The sequence below is a fragment of the Bubalus kerabau genome, chromosome 4 (assembly GCF_029407905.1).
Source record: "Bubalus kerabau isolate K-KA32 ecotype Philippines breed swamp buffalo chromosome 4, PCC_UOA_SB_1v2, whole genome shotgun sequence".
NCBI lineage: Eukaryota > Metazoa > Chordata > Mammalia > Artiodactyla > Bovidae > Bubalus > Bubalus kerabau.
Window position 1 is genome coordinate 142168519 of NC_073627.1, and position 19733 is coordinate 142188251.

Below are 19733 nucleotides of genomic sequence, written 5' to 3' on the forward strand. Positions count from 1 at the left end.
CCTGGAAAATCCCATGGAGCCTTGAGGGCCCCAATTCATGGGGTCCCTAAAAGCTGGGCAAGACTGAGCAAGCACATGTGCATTTTGAGTTTCCAGTGCTAGAGAGGAGTGTCAAATACATGTGCTGTAGTGGCTCTCTAGGAACCCGGGTTGGGGGATGTGCAAGCAAGGGTCCAGGAGCCCTTCCTGGTTCCCACACTGCTCAGTCATGCCCGACCCAAGCTCTCCACCACTTCTGCCTCTCCCCAGGGCTCCCCCTGCCTTCTCTACTGCAGGAGATCACCAGGAACAAGGGACTGGAAGAAAAAACTTGGGAAAGGCCGATTTTTCCTCCCCAGTTATGAGCATTAACTCCCTTAAGAAAATATACTTGAAGGCCTGTAGACTAGTCTCTCTGACCTTACCATTTGTGCAGCACGTGCCTTGCACCTGTGTGGCACACTGCAGGGCCTGGAAGGGCTCCCCCAAGATCACCAAAGCCCTTTACCTTGAGCTCTTGATGGTCTTTTTCACAGTCAACTCCAGATTTCCTCTTATCAACCACTAATCCTGTTAACTTGCTGCTTTTCCCCTATCCTGTGACAGAAATTGGTCTAACCATCCTGAGCATTAGATGCAAGAACAGACGAGATGTTTGCTAAAAATTCCTAGAAGAAATAAGTGCACCCATGCTGATAGCTTCTTGTTCTCCATGAGCCTTGGCAGAAAGAAGGCTTCTGAACAGCCAGTTCATGAGGTTGTGGGCTAAATCAAACTGGTATCTTGATTTTTGTAAGGAATTTTCGCATGAGCTCTTTTCTTTCCACTTTAAACTTCTTTTCCTTAAATGAAAGCTGCTCTTCACTGAGAGGAATGGCAGGGTACAGTCATGTAGCTATCGTTCAACTCTCAAAATGACACAAATGACATTCTGTGAGCAAGTTCAGGTTTTGTGGCAAAAAGACCAAATTTGGGGAGTGTAACTGGGAAAGATGGATTTCATAGTGCTGTTAAAAAATTATTCGGCCAGCATTAAGCATTTTTACATGCTAGGCATTGCTCATCTTTAATACAGATCAGACTGTATTTCAAGTGACAAAGGGTTTTAAGACTGCAAAATTCTCATTCACCTGTACCTACTAACTGGGGAAATGGGGCTTAAAAGGCCTCCATAAATAAGCTCACTTTCTTGAAATGGTACCCACAGTATCTTAACACATCAACATAGACAGAAAAGACCCATGCAAAATACTGCTAAGAGTTTGTTTCCTAAATCTCTAATTTTTTTTTTCTTGAACAGCACATTTTCAATGCAAAAACCTTCCTCTGCATACAAAGGAGATATGCCAAAACAATTCTCATAGTAGATCCTGCAATTAGTTAAGAAAAAAATGAACGCCCGGGGGGAGGGCAGTGAAATGAGATCCTATGGGAAACTGATTTCAGGGATGATAATGTAGTGTCCTGCACTCTTCATCTGATTCTAAGTAAATGCCTTAACTAGATAGGCATTTATTTACATTTAAAAACAAAGCCTCCAGAAAGGTGTAAAGTTTATTAACATCTTTAAAAAAAAAAAAAAAAAAGGTGGGATAGTAAACAGCTAATGAATTTAGGATAGTTCCTAATTTACAAGTTTTACTGCAGGAAGCCCATTTCAATCAAAGCATTTCAAATAAAGGAGTACAGTTTTTCCCTAGGAATACCAATATTTTGCTCTTCAGGTAAAAGATTATTGACAGCATTAAGTGACTGCCCCAGTGAATACCTTGAAAATATATAAAAAGTGGTAACCGCTACTTAAACATGAATTTTCACAAAATTATTCTTGTGCCTAATTCAGATGATTTGCTTAGAAAAGCTGGCCTTAAAAAAAAAAAGCAACACATGAGTATGTCTTCATTTTAACTACGTGCTCTCAAGCTAGTTTAAAAAGAGAAGCTGAATTAGGGTTTCCAGAGCTTTAGCAGTCCATCTTCACTGTAAGTAGCAATCAGGTTCTGATGAGGGTGATGTGCAATACCAATCACATCCTTCTCGTGAACCTGGAATAGGGAAGCACAGAATCAGGGCACAGAGGTCGCTAACAAATCACTGAAGAAGCTTCCAGAGCTGAGTGGCGGGTAAGAAGAGAAGCTTCTACTTCTCACCAAAGGAGTCAAACCTAAGGGAACCTCAAAGAGGGTTAACATACAAACCAGAAACTCAAAACAATATCAGATGGCTGATCACATTTTCTGTACTGTTCTTCGTAATGTGTAAATTACACTTTATGCCAAACCACTTTTGGTGCTATAGCTGGTCCCAGTCATCATCCATTTTGCAAATATTAGGCCAAGACAGTGGCTGAGACTGAACAATTCCTTCAACTCAGTGAACTCAGTATTTTCCTCAGCTAGAGGACACTTGCCACCTCATTCTGTTTTGTTCACATCTTTGCTCTCTACTGGAGGAGGCTTCACAAGGCTGGTGTACCAAAAGTTCATTCAAGAATAGTTTGAGAGGAGATTATTCTCTAACAGGTATGTTTATGATTTTTTTATACATTCACACCATCTCTTCTTCCCAACTGTAGATGACTGCATTTTCCCTGTCCACTCCTCCTTTGCATTTGGGCTGTTGGCAACACTAATTCTAATCAAAAAAGAATGATGGACAAAATAATATATACCACTTCCAGATGTGAGTCTTTAAAACATCCAGTATAACCTCTTCAATTATCTTTTCTCCTAAGACTTTAGAGGCCACATTTCCCAAATGGCACAGCTAAAAGATGGAGGAGGATGATGCAATTTATATCACATTGTGACATAATGTTCATTGTGTTAGGCCACTGAAATTTGACGATTGTTACAGCAGCTGCATTAATTATTCCTTGTTACTAAATGCTTAAAAAACCAATTTGATAGGGTAATATACAAGTAACTAGCCTTTGAAAGCACATGCAGACAACTAGCTGTATCTGTCACTCTCCAACCACCCTGAGGAGGTTTAACTACTCTAGCTGGCTAGACAGGCACATTCCTTTTCCTCCTCTGCTTTATGTACACTCATCCTATCCACTAGAAGCTGAGGGCTCACTGAAGGATGACTTTTCCAGATACAGGAGGTAATTCCATACAATTACTTATGGGCCCTTTATTTTACTTGATGACACTTTTACATATTTTTACATCAAGATTCACAACGACAGCACTCTGAAAAAGGTTTACTTCCGAGTTCAGAAAGATGTAAGCATTAACAATTTCTGTAGATGGCCTTAAGTCAGTAATACTTACTGTCAAAGTTCTCTCCAGTTTGCCAGTGACTGTGCTGAAGCAGTAAAGCACAAAGTCCTCCCCTACACAGTAGATCCATTCACCACGGGGAGAGAGGGCACAGCAAACAAAGTCACCACCTTCTCTCTTACCAGAGCTGAAGCTTCTGACAATCTAAGAGTACAACACAGTCCAAGGTAAAGATAAAACATCTGGATTAGCAGTAGTTCCACTGCAGCAGGGGAAACTGACATCTTTATGTTATTTTGTACTCTGGTTTACTGTCATTTATAATTAGATTACCAATTCCATTCACCTTGTGCTAAATCCTCTTGACTGGGAAATATACAAAAGATAAGCTATTTTAAGTCAGTGGCAGATAGAAATTTACAATTTCCATGTCCCAGGTCACCAATCCTACTCTTTAATCTATTGAGCCATTTTATCCTGAAGCAAATTCATTACCATACACAATTTCCTAAATCATGCTACTGGTTCTCAATGCTCTGTGACCCATGCCCCCTAGTTTCCTCTTTCTAACAGAATGAGATGCCCTCCCCATTCATAATGGAACTCTATCTCTTTAAGACCTTGCTTGATCTATTTTACATACCACTTAAATCATCATAAATCAAGTGGAGAGAAACCAATCTCACAAGGTTTAAAGGTTACATACTGTGTGTCTCTTATTTACTATACTCAAAAGGAAAATTAGAATAGTGTCAAACAGATTAGTGGCTGCCAGGGGCTAGGGTTGTGAGAAGGATTTAACTATAAAAAGTACAGCACAAGGGAGTTTCTTTGAGGGTGGTGAAACAGTTTTATACCTTAACTGTGGTGGTTACATAAAACAAGATGAAATTTCACAGAGCTGTTCATGTCCCACCTCAAGATGAATGCATGTAAAGACAATCTAAATAAGGCTCATATTTAATAGTCCTGTACCTGGTTTTGATGTCAACGTCCTGGTTTTGATAATTATACAATGGCTATGTAAGATTAGTTATCATTGACAGATGCAGGGGAAGGGTGTATAGGAACTCTCTGCCCTGTTTTTGTAACTTCTTTATGAATCCAAAAAAAAATTTTTTTTAACTTTTTAATTAAAAAGTCAAGCAGAGGGCACCCTCTATCCCTCTTCTGATGTCTATGTCAGAAGCCTTCTCTCTCCTTTTTATACTTTAATAAAACTCTGCTACACAAAAGTTCTTGAGTGATCAAGCCTGGTCCCCAGTCCCAAAGCTAAATCTTCTTCAGAGATCACGAATTCGAATCATTCACCGCAAGCTATCATCTTGGGGGCTTGTCTGGGATCTTCAAAACAAGGTAAGGACATTCAGAGCTCTAGCTTGCCTGTTCTTTCAGTATACTTTTACTTTACTAACTCTACGATGTGCCTGTGTGTGTGACTGATGGAGAGCCTGAAACGTACAGAATTAAGTATGAAGCAAATGTACGAAGCAGAGCCTTACTCTGCGGTTTCAAGGTGCCTCGAAATGACTGAAGGCTGCCCCCAAATTGGGAGCTTTGTCAGGGGTTTATACTGACTTGCCAATGCCAAAAGGCACCCAATGTCCCTGCGAGAGGAGCGGCCAGAAATGGGCGAAGCATGTGGACCAAACTTCCCTTTCTCAGTCACCTTTTCCTGGTCTTTGACCATTCCGTAACTGCCTGGGGAATTAGAACCACTAACCTAAACTGTTGGATCACAGACTTTCAAGGGACTTGTGATCCATGTTGTTACTGTGTACTTTTACTCAGACCCCAAGCTTGGGATAGTCATGAGAACTCAGACTTGCTAGGAGTGCAGTCGGGAATAAGGTGGAACTCTAGCTTCAGCAGCATCTCTCTTGGCTGCTTCCATATGGGGCCAGAGTCCTAAAAGCGAGTCCTTGTCATAGCTGTGCCTCCAAACTCTATGGATTGAAGCGCTGCTGGTGAGTATGAGGTTTCTAAGAACCTAAGTCAGGAATCCCAGATTGAAAGTATAGTGGGCTACTTCCTTTGAAAACGAAGAAAATGACATTATTAACAGTCTGCATAAGCTAACTCAGGAAACACAAAACAACTGGTTTAAAGTTTTACCCATAGCTTTAACGAGGGCTCAAACTGCCCCTAGAAGGGACTGTGTCTATGGCAGACCATTTTTGTGCACCAATATTGTCATAGATCCTGAAGCCTTAGAATTTACTATGTGACTCAGCTTTCAATCTTTCAAGAGATATTACAAGAACTCTGGCAGGTGACCCCTGATCGTCTCCAAAATTGGTCTAATTGCTAGGTCTGCAAAATGCTCCCTTCTTCATCACTGGAAGACTTCACATGGTGGGTTTTTCCGATTCAAGAAAAGGACTTTCTTCACCTCTTCACCAACAACAATCATATGTGGCGCCTCTTCTTAATCTGAAGACATCTAACAATCCTAAAATGGATTGGTATAACTCACTCACTGTACCTTAACTATGGAAATAATGTGACTTTTAATTGTGATTATGTTTTAACTTGGTTTAATGACTATTTTGCCTTACATCTGTAACTGTATAATGGGGTTTGTTTCTAGCCATCTAAAAGCTTTTAGGTTACAAATGATTGTTCATGCCGATACAACTTCTACAACCTCCTTCAACTTGGGGTCCCCGGATTAGAAACCCTCAATATGCGGGTTAGGAGAATATGTTGCCTCAACAATTTAGGGGCAATGCCCCCATCCCAGCAGGAAGTAGTTATGGAATGAAAATGCCACCTTTTTCCCTTGGCAACATAATTCTCCTAAAAGAAAAAGGGGTGAATGACAAAACTAATTCTTAGGTAGACTGATAAGGAGTCTGGGGCCCTCAAGGAAGGAAGGGGTCCAGGGCTCTCAAGGAGGAGAAAAGGACAAACTGTTTTTTTTTCCCCCTACATTCCTTCATCTTAGTCCCATAAAATGTTTTTTTTAAGCCCAGAGCTAATGGCTCAAGGGTTATGTTTTTCCTTAAGCTCTGTACTAATGATTATAAGAACAATGTATCTCCTTAACAAGAACCTTCTGACTGATCTTGTTATCTTAAGATGTATGTTGTGGGGAGTGGGTCTGCTTGATAAGACTACACTCTCCATCCCCCTTCTGATGTCTATGTCAGAAGCTTTCTCTGTCTTCTTTATACTTAATAAAACTCTGCTACACACACACACACACACACAAAGGTCAAGCAGAAAACTAAGAAGTGGGCAGCTGTGGCTATTATGCAGTGTCCCAGCAGTACTGAGGACCAGCCATCTCAACCATGGGTTTGTCACCACCAATTTATCTTTTACAGGGACTTAAGCAATGGAAAGACAGTTCCATACACCAGCCCCTGGGTCTTCTCCATGTTCAGCAAGATCCCCAAGTGCCCAGGTCAACATTTCAGTAGCATCACAAAACATCCAAGGGCTTGAGACCTCAACTTTGATACTCCTCATGTCCCTGGGGCTACAAAAGTGAGGTTCTTTGGGAACCAGCAGGTGTTCTGATTACGTGTTCATGAAGACACTGTTGCTCTTCTCCTACTGGAGTTCCACTTTAGATCATATGGTAGCTAACAGATATCCCAAACTCTTAATCCACACACTATGTCTCCTTCCCTCACAGAGGGATTGTTATACCTTAAAATCTTCAGTGAGGTTCTGAAGAAGGTTTAAAGACAAACCAGGGGACTTCCCTGGTGATCCAGTGGTTAAGAATCCCCTGCCACCTGCAGGGGACACAAGTTCAATCCCAAATGCCAAGGGGCAACTAAGCCTATGTGCCACAACTACTGAGACCTTGCTCCATAGCCTGTGAGCGGCAACAACTAAAGCTCGGCTGCTCGAGCCTGCGCTCCACGGCAAGAAGCCACCACAATGAGACTCCTATGCACTTCAACTGGAGAGTAGCCTCTGCTCGCCACAACTAGAAAAAGCCTACATGCAGCAATGAAAACCCAGAGCAGCCAAAAAAACAAACGAAAAAAAAGAGAATTTAATTTATCCAAAGGATGCAAAAGAAAGACCATAGTATACAAACATTCCAGGGAAAGGAGCTAACTTTTGAGATGCCAGGAAGATGCTTTGTAGACAGAATTTAAAATTTAAATAAGTGTCTAAAAAACAGTGTATCTGGTTTTCTGAGTGGCGAACTGATAGCTGATACTTCACTGAAAGTGTAGGACCAAGTGTCTCTGACTAGGGAACTGCCCACAGGGCCCAAGGAAAGGCACAGTCTGAGCACTCACCTGTCCCTGCATGTTCATGATGACCACTGTGTTGGATCTGTTGCAAACCACAAAGTGCTCTGGGTTTTTAGGAAGCAGGATCACACTGTTGACAGTGATGTCTGTCCCAGCAGTGCTGCCCAAAGATTTAAAGGTATTTGAACATTCTGTGGTCTTCATGTTCCAGATCTACAACACCAAAACATAAGGCATAAACATTTAGGGGTGGAAGTGCAGCAATTTCTAAAGTCTGAGGGTTGAAAATTAAGTTACTTTAAAAGAAAAAAAAGGACTAAAAAAAAAAAAAAAAGCTGCTTACAGTCCAAATACCTAGCATTGCCATATACAAAAGAACTTCCCTACTTGCTGATTAACTGATAAAAATAACAAAAAATTAGAAAGCTAAATAATAAAACTCTTTTAAAATTTATGCTCTTTTCCTACAAAATTTCTCTTGGCTAACAAGCTACCTAACTTTGAAATTAGCTATGTGTCAACAATGCTACTGTCATGAACAACCAGAAAGCTACCCGGTCTCTGGACATCAAAATGAAATGAGGGTTTTTTAGATTTATATACTCAGGATGCTGAGATTCAAATTTGGTGGGTCTAGGGTGGGATGTATGTAGCTTTATTTTTTTAAAAGCTCCACAAATGATTCAGTTTGTACTGAGAACCACTCCACAGAAGTCACAATGTCAACAGCCATAATCAAGGATCCATGAAGCGGAGGCTACGCTTGGCCACCTGTATGACCTCTCCCAGTCCAATACCTCTTCTAACAGTTCTCCACCCTAATGCTTTTTACCTTGTCCTTCTGAACTATTATGAACTGACGCAGATAATCAGACATCATAGTTACTGAAATCTGAGACATGCTTAGAGAAGGGATGAACCAACTGTTGCCTGTGTCTGGACACTACTCACATCATGAGGAGTGATGACATAAAAACCTCAAAGGCATGACTATGCTGTGTTTCTCCTGTGCCTTCAATGAAGCCTAGCACAAAATGGATGTTGAATAAATACCTAGAAAAAGGAGGAAATAGCTGCCCCACTAGTTGTCTCAGTATTTATTTCCTTAATAAATACTGTATCATCTCCCCCAACTGCCTCTCTAAAGCCCAGCGACCTAGGAGAGAAATGAACATTTCGGTGATCAAGGGACTTCTAGAGTTTTCTGTCCAAAAAGTCAGTGAGATATTTTACCCCACCTAAGATATTTTACCCCACCTACTGCAAAAAACTAAAGACTACAAAACAAAGAGACCTGTACAAGCCACCTCACAGTCCTATAGGCTGTAAAGCCCATATTCACAGCACAAAGAGGGCAAACCCCATGACTAAAGCACCAAGAACTCTGTATTTCTGTTCCATCCTGAGGAAGGGTACATCTCCTACCTTCAAATTTCTGGTTCAATTCCCAAGCCATCACAGAAAGGAGTCTGACTGTTAGGGATCGCTGTTAGGATGTTTAGGTCCTCTGCCAGAGAACATTCACTTACAAAAGGCAATTTAAAAGCAGATGTACAATGTAAACGGAGTGTCTCAAAGATCTCTAGCAATTTTCAATTTGGATTGCCCATCTTTTCTAGGAAATGATGCCCTCTCTTGAAATAACTAAATCTCTTAAGACTGAAGATCTATTACTTTCAGCTGAGAGCTGAAGATAGCAAGTAACTAAGAGGACTTAGTTCTACTCTACACCCATCTTATTCCTCATTAATGCTATCAGAAAGGTCCTAATGTGGGGGGATGGGTGTGGGGTGAAGCTGTGCAATAAAAGAGACCTATTTATTCTGCCACTGAGCCCTTCGTGAATTTGACTGTTGCAGGCAGGCCATCTGACTTTGTGGCAAAGTCACAAAGTCCTGTAAACAGGAGTTGACTTAAGTTTAGAACTCTACACCTTTTCCTACGTATCATATAGCCTGTAGGTTTGAGATTTGAGGTCCTAGGCCAACAGGAAATTACCCGCAGATTATGATTATTGTCACAGATCTCAATTATGGCTAAAATACAGTGTAAAGAGATTTAGCCACCATAACTTTCACCTTATCACCACTGAAAACTCCTCAAAGAGCAAAATAGAAAAAATGGAATAGACACCCCAAATAAAATCAGTAGCAAATACTTAACCTTTACAGTGCCATCAGAGGATGCACTGATAATATAATGTCCATCCTGTGTAAAGGTGGCTTCATTAACAAAGGAGGAATGGCCACGGAATTCCTTCAGGGTTTTTCCAGATTTTAAACCATGAATTCTATCACAAATAAAAGCAAATGAAAAGAGCAATTAATATCCTATATACTGTGGTTGGAACCAAGTGTTGAAAGCATTTTAGATGAATTACAGAAGCTCATGTTAAAATATTAAGAACAGGGACTACACAATTATGTATGGAGTAGTATTTTCATTATGTCTAACAATCAAACAAAAACAAAGCTTTGCAGAGAGACTGGAAAAAAATATGCTACTGATACCACAAGCTTCTGTTCAGCGACAGACTTCTAGGTCTCTGCTGGGTCCCAGGAATCTGTATTTGTCACATGCTCTCTAAGGTGACTCTGATGCAGGTGGGTCCATAGACCACACTTTGAGAAACGAAGTGGTGCTAAAATCCCCTTCTGATCTCTCTTCTGGGTAGAGACCCAAATGGACAACACAATAGCACTGTGTCAGCTGTACTTTGGGGAAATAAGGTCTCACATGTATTTATTACTCATTTATTCCCTCACTGTCCATATAAAGGAATCCTGGTGAAAACATAGAAATCACTAACTACTACCTCCCTCTGAAGTTTCATCATATCAAACAAAAGTGAGGGGAGTTTGGAGATTCTTACTTACCTAATTGTCTGGTCAAAAGAGGCACTAAGGATCTGACTGCTATCCTTAGAGAAGCTTAGACAGGTGACACCTTTGCTGTGTGCCCTTTCAAATCTCCTTAAACACTGTCCACTCTGAATCTTCCATACCTTTATTTTTTTAAAAAGAATAGTAAAAACTTATAAATACAGTGTCCCATGTCCCACTCCTACCCTGCAGAGCCAGGCAAAATACAGGGCTCACTAATGCATGCCAATGGCTGAATATGATATGTCAGGTTCTCAAAAGTACAATGACAACTTGAATCCTCTGAAACTTAAACCTCTTTCCTTTTAAATTATTAAAGCAAAAAATTAGACTCTAAGTTCACTTAGCAGAGACCAGTTCTGTATTTTATCTAGCCCAGGGTATTTGACCAGCAATTAAATACAAGCCATAGCTGATCACTGCTAAGCATTTGCAGACCACCACCCCAAAGCAAAACACACCAAATAAGGTAAGCTATGGTGGCACAGCAGAAAGGGCAAAAGCAGATCTGAAGTCCCAAATCTATTACCAACTGTGTGACTTTAAATTATTGGACCTCTGTAAGCAGTTATTATTGGGATTAAATAAGAAAAACTAAAGTGACTGGCATAAAGTTGATGCTCAATAAAGAGTAGGTAAAAAAAACCCTATGTACGGACTAGCTTGTCACAGAACTCTCAAAATGTCTACATATAAGAGTTCATGCCTCTAATTCATACCTTGATTTTTCCATCTTGGGCACCAGTTGCTAACATTTCTGTATCTCTGCTGAAGCACATACAGAGAACAGCATCATCCATCATCATAAAGTTATCCTGTGCCTGGTACTTAAGATCCTAAAGGAAACAATGATAAGCAATTATCAAAATATCACAAAAACACCAGTTACCCCCTCTACAAACTTACTGGAAGCAGGATGGTAGACTGCTGATTAAATCTCCAAAGCAAATAGCAGTGTCATGCACATTATCCTGATGAACAACTGATAACACTGGGAGTACCTTTTTTACACAATTCAAATAAGTATTATAAAAAATACAAATGTAACAGCTTACATCTTTTGCTTACTAATCCTTTCTCAGCAAAATTTCCCTACAGTTTCATATTGAACATCTTTAATAAATCTGAATTTATTTAACGGTATGACATGAGAAACGTTTTTCCATAGTCACCTACCTTTCCTAAAATCATGTATTGATTATTGTATTTGATATTTTTCTTTTATCATCCATTATGTTCATAATGAAATATCTTTATTTTTTCTAATTATAAAGTGAGGCTGTTTCATGGTTTAAAAAAAAAAAGGCAAATTGTAAAGAATTATACAATGTAGAAAGTGAAAACCACTCATAAATCCACTACACATGGAGTAGAATTTAGTACTCTATCATAAAGACTACATTTTAAATCAGTGGTTAGTCACTAAGTAGCTATTTGGGAAAGTTAAGCTGGATCTATGCCAATTTTATCACCCTAATCAAATGCCAGATGGATCAAAAATTAAACACAAAAAGAAACACAGAAGTATTTGAATAAATCATGGGAAAAAAGATGGATAAAATATGATGATACAAAAAACTGTTACCTGTATAAAGCAAAACCATAATTAAGTCAAAAGACAAAAGTCAAAGCTGAAAAATATTTGCAATGCATATTACCAAGGTTGATTTCCTCAAACTACAAAGAGCTCTGACAAATCAGTAAGAAGTAGTCCAAAAGAGTAGTTCAAAAAAGTGGGCAAAGGATATGAACAGACTTCACAGACTAGGAATACTGGTGGCTTTTCACATATAAAGATATTCCACTTCATTCATGATGAGAGGAATGCAATTAGTACTACTAAAAGGTTAGACTACAAACAACAAGCAACTGCTTACATATACACATAGAATATTCCATAAAGATTACACAAGAAACTGGTAACTCTGGGTGCACCAAAGAAGGGAACTGACTGGCTGAGGGACAAAAGTGGGGAACAAGAGCCTTTACTGAATAACTGTTCTGTTTTAGAAAATGTTTTATCAGATGTACATCTTACCCATTCAAAAAGTAAATTTAAATTGCAACTGTAACAGATAACTTAAAAACAATAACAGGTAATTCTCCTACTAGAAAAATTAATATATTTAAAATATTTACCTTTCTGATTTTTCCAGTCGTAAAGTTCCATACTTCAATGAATCCGTCAACAGACCCAGTAACCAGATATTGACCATCTGGAGAAAATCGAGCACACTCCACATGTGATTTCTGACCAAACTGTTTCAAACGAAACAATGAAACAGATGCATTTTTATCTAGTGGCCTTAAAACAGTTCCCATTTTAATCTTTTGAGAACTCGGCCCTAGCACAGAGTCATAGCCAGCCTATATTATGGAGTTTGGAAGGGTGTTTCTGTACCCAGACGCAAAGAAATGCTTGATAAATTCTCTCCAACAAGTTTAACATTGAGGCTCACCACTGAAACTAATTTGGTTTTTTTTTAATGACATTGGTATTTCCAAAGAAAAACAACAAAAAAAAAACTATTTTAGCAAGGGACTTAACAAATAATCCTGTTAACTCAAACAGTAAGTTTTTACCAGAATCAGTCACTGTTAACATGATTTTCACACTAACTTAGTACGCCATATGTTCCTATTTTTTTTTTAATCTGGGGGAAAAATTCATTTTTTCAAAATAAATGGTTGTTTTCCTACACTATTTTTTAAACAAATTTTTTATCACTGTTTCTTTTCATGACCTTCATCTAAACAAGCGATAACGTGTGAGTGACTAACTCTAATTAGAGTCGACAGAAATGCTTGGGAAATATATCTGGAGCATTTATCAGCATTGATGTTTCCATTAACAGATGGAAACTACAGTACATTAGACAGATGAGAACAGAGAAGAGCTCTATTATGAGTCTCATTTTAAATGCCCCAAAAGGAAGTGTTTAAAACAGAAAATCTTAGTCCAGCAGCATAATTTAATGGACTTCTATTTGTCGCAAGGGTTTTGCCAAGGTAAATAAAAGTGCTGCTCAAAAATATCTTTATATGCAAGTCTTCTGATATAATATATAATCCGGAAAAGACAAATTCAAAATACTAAGCCAAAGATGTTATGAAATATTTTTAAATCTATAAACTCAATCAGAGCACAAATCCAAAAAGAAATTGTAATAAAAAGGAATAAAAAGGAGATGGCGAAGTAGTTAATACAGTTATAATTCTGGGAACTGCAACAATTACTTCATTATGCTTCTTATTAGAAAAGTCTAAGAAAGAAAAAAAAAAGGCAAAAAAACACCAAGTACCAGCCATTAAGATGATAAAATTATTTTCCTCAAACACCACTGAAGCCCACTTTCCAATCCAGGCCTGGTCCTTTGCCAAACATATAGCAGGCAAAAACACAAATGTTGAACAGGAAAATTACATAACAGAGTTCATGGTTTTTAGTCCCAGGCTTAACCTAAGAGCTAAAGCATTTTTCCAAATGCAGGATTCCTGGGAGAAAGTCCAAGGGCAGATGATGGGTCAACGTCCAATGAATGTCCACTTGGTAATGCAGCGAGGTGTGCCATTGCCAGGCCACAGGGGGACCTCAGTGGTCACCAGCAGTAACCATGAATGTTGTCAGAGCTGAAGAATGACTTCCACTCCCCAACCCAAGCTACTGACACAGGGCCAGGCTGAGCAAGAATACACTGAGTTCCCAACAAGTGATTACCAACTGGGCGGTCGAAGGATCCTACCTTAATATGCCTGCTCAGCTGTGTAGGAAACTTTTCTTCTTCTACATCTTTGACAGCTGCTTTGCCTCTGAACAAATCTATGGTCATGCCAGGAGGAAGCAATCCTTGGTGCTGCTGCCACTTCAATGCCTATGAGAAAAGAAATCCACTTGGGTGCTTTTAAAACCTAGTCCTGATTACTCAAAGCCTGAAAGGGTGAGGTTCACAGGAAGTATGAGTTATCCAGACCCACCATCTCTGGCCATCCAAACACAACACAGCCTGGGCTATTCTGTGTATTCTAGGACCAGAGGTTGATCTCAAGGTGGAAGGGGATTCTCAGAGCCAATGGGTCCAAGTTTCTACAGCCATTTTCTTAATAGGTGTGACTCCTATTATAAATAAAATTTGAAAAACAAAAATTTCCCATAGTTCCCAACATCCAAACACAGCTACAATTAGCATTGCATATGTTACCTTTTAGTATTTCCCCCCAACATGTTTAATATATATAGCTGTAATTATACCTTATGTAAAATTTTATACCCTGTTTTCACCTATCATTATATCATGCTATGACATAACAAACATACATTTTCTATTCTAACATTATACTCTCTACTAGTGGATGTTTCATAGCTTATTTAATATATTAATGGACATTTATATTGCTTCTAATTTTTGCACTCATCTAAATAATGCTGCAATGAATAGCCTTGGATGTAAGGCTTTTTCTATTATCAGGATATTCCCCGCCCCTCCCCCCCCCCCCGAATAGATTCCTAGAACAGAAATTACTGAATTGAAAAAAGAACACCAATGGCTAAGGCTCTTTAGACACACTACCAAAATGTCTTCCCAAAAAAGTACAACTACAAGAGCAATCACAACTGCATTATAGGGAATGGAAAAACCATGGACTTTGGAGACAGACGGCCCTAGTTTGTCAACTAAGCTATTCTGAATCCCTAATTTGCCAACTAAAAGTCCAGAAAAAAGCCTAATTCCTAGAGTTGATGAAGGGATGAAACAATATATGTTACATAATACAGGGACATGATCAGTGTTTATTCTCTTTTCCCTTTGTTATATCAATAAAACTCAATAATTTTGGATGTCATTTAAAAACTCTAACGAGTGGGAAATTATGCCCTACTTTAGTAAATTCTCTGATTAGTCTGACCTTTTCTATTAATACATGTTTGTTAATGACATATACTTCTTCTGTTAACTGTTTACTCATGCTCTTTGTTCACTTATCTACTGTTGGCTCACATTTTTTTTATCAATTTGTAAGCTTTTTAATGTGATCAAGATATTGTATCTTCGTGTTTCCCAGAAAGAATTTTTTTTCCCAATCTACCTATTTATTTATTATAGCTTTTAAAGGTTTCATCTAAGTTAAACTCTCAAGTAATGAAATTTGTTGACCTTAACCTTGGTGTCTACTCCCTAATCACAGGAAGTCCTGTAATAGGAGGTCTGATACATTACTACCTAACTTGGTCTATATTCTTAAAATATCTATCTGAAATTATGATTATAAAATATGAGAGAGGACTCTGATCTGACATTTCTCCCCTATTCTAAAGTAGGGGCCCCAATACCATACGCTAAGTAATCCTTCCTGCCCGTAGGTTCTGTGAGTCTCCTTACCATCTACTGAATCCTGATAAATAACAGGGTCAATTTCTTGCACTGCTGTTGCACTGGATGTAACTACCAAAATGATTTAAACTACGAACCTCTGTTAAACACGTCACTATTTCTAGGGCTAATATGTTCCACATTCTTCTTCCCAAAATTTCTTCGATGAATATACTTCTCTAAGTTTATATTTCCAGATGAATACTAGAATCTTTGTGATACATTTCTAAACCTATTGTGAACTGGTATCAACTGTCAGTCCTATCCAAGAAAATCAATGTTTTATCATCTTCTCAAATTTATTTCTCCTGGAAACTTTGAAAGGATTCTCCTTTTTTAAAAAAAGGAAATCATTTTTTTCCCACAAAAGTTAGGGCTAGAATTTTTATATTGTATAAACAAGAACTCTGTTTTCACTGAATATTTGAACTGGCTAGTGCTGATATACAGAAATGCAATCAACTTCTGTATATTTTATATCTCACAAATTTACTAAATTTCCAATTTAATTCTTTGACCCCTATAGTTGAAATATTTAATGTTTCTACAGTTTTTTTCTTTTCAAAATCCATATTTTGCTTATTTTTCATATTTTACTGTAATGACCAGAAGACTTGACTTACCTCCAATCAATGGATACTCTCTGCACTCTTTACCTTTAGTCTACAGCAGTTTCAAATCACTCCCATCTTTTAAAGGAAAAAACAAAAACCCCTCTCTTACCCTCTGCTTTTCAGCTACTATGGCCCTCTTCCTTCTACATTACCCTCATCTCCTTCTTTTAACTACCAACCTTCATAAGTCACCTATACTTGCTGTCTTCACACCTCAGTTAATTTGCTTCTAACTTGCTATAACATAGCTTCTGTCCCCATCTTTCCACTGGAAGCGCACCTCAGATATCCCTGTGACCAAAACCAGACTCCTTTGTGACCCTAATCTTCTCCATGCTCTTGGCTGCTCTCAACTACAATAACCACTCATCTGCTTGAAACTCCTATTGCTTTTTCTAACCCTATTCTTGGTTTCCCTTTTCATCTCTCTGGTTGTTCCCTTCTGTTTATCCTATGGACTTTAAGTGTTCTCTATGGCTTTCTTCTCAAATTTTTACTCTTCTTAGTCTACCTGCTTTTCCTAGGTAGTCATATTTTCATATATGGCTTCAATTACCACTGCAATTTCCAAATCTATAGCCATAGCCAAAACCTCAAAGTTGAAGTTCAGAGTCACAAATCCCAGCACATACGCTGGACATCTCCACTTGTATGTCCAATAGGACCTTCAAAATTAGTACATCCCAAACTGATGGTCTGCTTCATCCAGTCTCTTATTCCATCCTAACAAACTTGCCCTTCTTTTTATATTCTCTACCAAGTCAGTGAAGCCAGAATCCTAAAAGGGCAACCCAGAATGAAAGCCTCACTCACTCCTCGTATCTAACCAATTAAATGTGGAAGACAACATGAGTTTATTTCCACTCTTTCTAGAAACTCCACTTGAAGTGACAATAATAAAGGAATAAAAAAGGTACATAACCCCAAAACACACAGAGAATGAAAAAAGTAACAGCAGAAGAAAAACGTTAAATTTAAGAAGCCGCAAAGAGAATGGACCAGCTTGGAAACCAAGAACAGATAAAAACGAAACCTAATTACGCAAGGTGGGGATGAAGAAGCCATAAGCAGTAAGCCAAACTACCCTGCAAATTCCAAAAAAGCTTAGGAATTGAAGGCACCACACACCCGCTCAAGGACAAGGCAGGGCATATGGCAATGATAAAATCTGAATGAAGAGCAGTTAGCATCCAGGACCTATCTCAACCCTATGCAACAGGCGACTGCCTTGCCCAAGCCTCAAGAGAAGCTGCATGGTCGATTTTCTGGAAAAGCTGAGATCCTGTGGTATGGAAAAAGGCAGAGCTGAGGGGCAGAGTGTAAGTAAGAAGCTACACGAAAACAGGGGGATTAAGTGCAGGCTTGTACGCTAAACAGGGAGATTTCTCTAACCTCCACCCCCAGGCAGGAAACTAGAGGAATACTCTGGAAAAGCTGATCAGTCCAAGAGAATATATCTACCGACACATGAGAAGCTTCACTCAATCAATCTTATCAATTCTCAAACTCCACCTTCCATCCCTTCTCACACAGTTCCCAGCTTTTCGGTGCTTCACTCTGAAATCTGAGGGGAGTTTTTTTTTTAACACTGGCACCAAAACAAACAGGTAGAAAAAAAGGAACTCAAAGAAAGTAGGGACACAATAGGGAGGAAAACAGTTTTAAAACTTGAATAGAGACCCACTGTATAGCACAGACAACTGTATTTAATATCTTCATCTTATAATGACCTATAATAGAAAAAAAATCTAAAAATTATATATATTCAGTTATATATGTATATACACATATATATAAATATATAGAGAGAGAACGAGAGAGAGGGGAAAACAGGGAGGGCGGGAGGGAAGGAGAGAAAAAGAAAACAGCATCACTTTGCCACAACCTGAAAATAACACATCAATGTAAAATCAACTATGCTTCAATTTAACACACCAACAACAATAAAAACAATTCAGGAAAAAAGTAACTTGCACTATCATCCTAGTTTTCCTATTTTAGGGGACTCAATTTCTATGTGTAAGAACTACAGAATGACTGAATAATGAACCAACTACCTTACCCATTATCCCACCCCCACCCCCTCCTTTAGTTTCTGCATAATTTCTCAACAAATGGAGCATGCTCTTGCTGCATACACAGTTTGGGAGCTAGGCATGAAATTTAGCCATATTAATGGTGGAAGAGTATGGGGCACCAGATCAAATTATGCCATTCCCACCAGTGATAACTTTCTTTAAAACATCACCCTAAGCTTCTGTTCGGAGAAGGCAATGGCACCCCACTCCAGTACTCTCGCCTGGAAAATCCCACAGACGGAGGAGCCTGGAAGGTTGCAGTCCATGGGGTCGCTGAGGGCTGGACATGACTGAGAGACTTCACTTTCACTTTTCATTTTCATACATTGGAGAAGGAAATGGCAACCCACTCCAGTGTTCTTGCCTGGAGAATCCCAGGGACAGGGGAGCCTGGTGGGCTGCCATCTATGGGGTCGCACAGAGTCGCACAGAGACTGAAGCGACGTAGCAGCAAGGCTCTGTTCCTGTTGTGTTCTTAACACATCCCCACCCATCAACAGAAAATTGGATTAAAGATTTACTGAGCATGGCCCTGCCCATCAGAACAAGACCCAGTTTCCCCTTCAGTCAGTCTCTCCCATCAGGAAGCTTCCATAAACCTCTTATCCTTCTCCATCAGAGGGCAGACAGACTGAAAACCACAATCACAGAAAACTAACCAATCTGATCACATGGACCACAGGCTTGTCTAACTCAATTAAACTATGAGCCATGCCGTGTAGGGCCACCCAAGATGGACGGGTATGGTGTAGAGTTCTAACAAGAACTGAGAAGGAAATGGCAAACCACTTCAGTATTCTCATCTTGAGAACCCATTAACAGTATGAAAAGGCAAAAAGATAGGACACTGAAAGATGAACTCTCCAGGCTGGCAGGTGCCCAATGTGCTACTGGAGATCAGTGGAGAAATAACTCCAGAAAGAATGAAGAGATGGAACTAAAGCAAAAACAACACCCCATTGTGGATGTGACTGATAATGGAAGTAAAGTTCAATGCTGTAAAGAGCAATATTGCATAGGAACCTGGAATGTTAGGTCCATGAATCAAGGCAAATTGGAACTAGTCAAACAGGAGACGAGAAGAGTGAACGTCGACATTTTAGGAATCAGCGAACTAAAATGGACTGGAACGGGTGAATTTAACTCAGATGACCTTTATATCTACTACTGTGGACAAGACTCCTTTAGAAGAAATGGAGCAGCCATCATAGTCAACAAGAGAGTCCGAAATGCAGCACTTGGATGCAATCTCAAAAATGACAGAATAATCTCTGTTCATTCCCAAGGCAAACCATTCAATATTACAGTAATCCAAGTCTATGCTCCAACCAGTAATGCTGAAGAAGCTGAAGTTGAACGGTTCT

General features: G+C 39.2%; 1 protein-coding gene across 1 annotated transcript in view; it reads right to left on the reverse strand.

The window, feature by feature from the left end:
• Positions 1-1522: 1522 nt before the first annotated feature.
• SMU1 (SMU1 DNA replication regulator and spliceosomal factor) overlaps positions 1523-19733 on the reverse strand; it is a 29369-nt gene continuing 11158 nt past the window's right edge. Inside the window, exons 5-12 of the mRNA XM_055578802.1 lie at positions 14052-14180; positions 12448-12567; positions 11028-11144; positions 10303-10430; positions 9590-9716; positions 7472-7639; positions 3258-3410; positions 1523-2024 (exon numbers count right to left, since the gene is read on the reverse strand). Coding sequence (XP_055434777.1) covers positions 1926-2024; positions 3258-3410; positions 7472-7639; positions 9590-9716; positions 10303-10430; positions 11028-11144; positions 12448-12567; positions 14052-14180 — 1041 coding nt within the window. The 3' untranslated portion in view covers positions 1523-1925. The remainder of the gene's footprint in view (positions 2025-3257; positions 3411-7471; positions 7640-9589; positions 9717-10302; positions 10431-11027; positions 11145-12447; positions 12568-14051; positions 14181-19733) is intronic.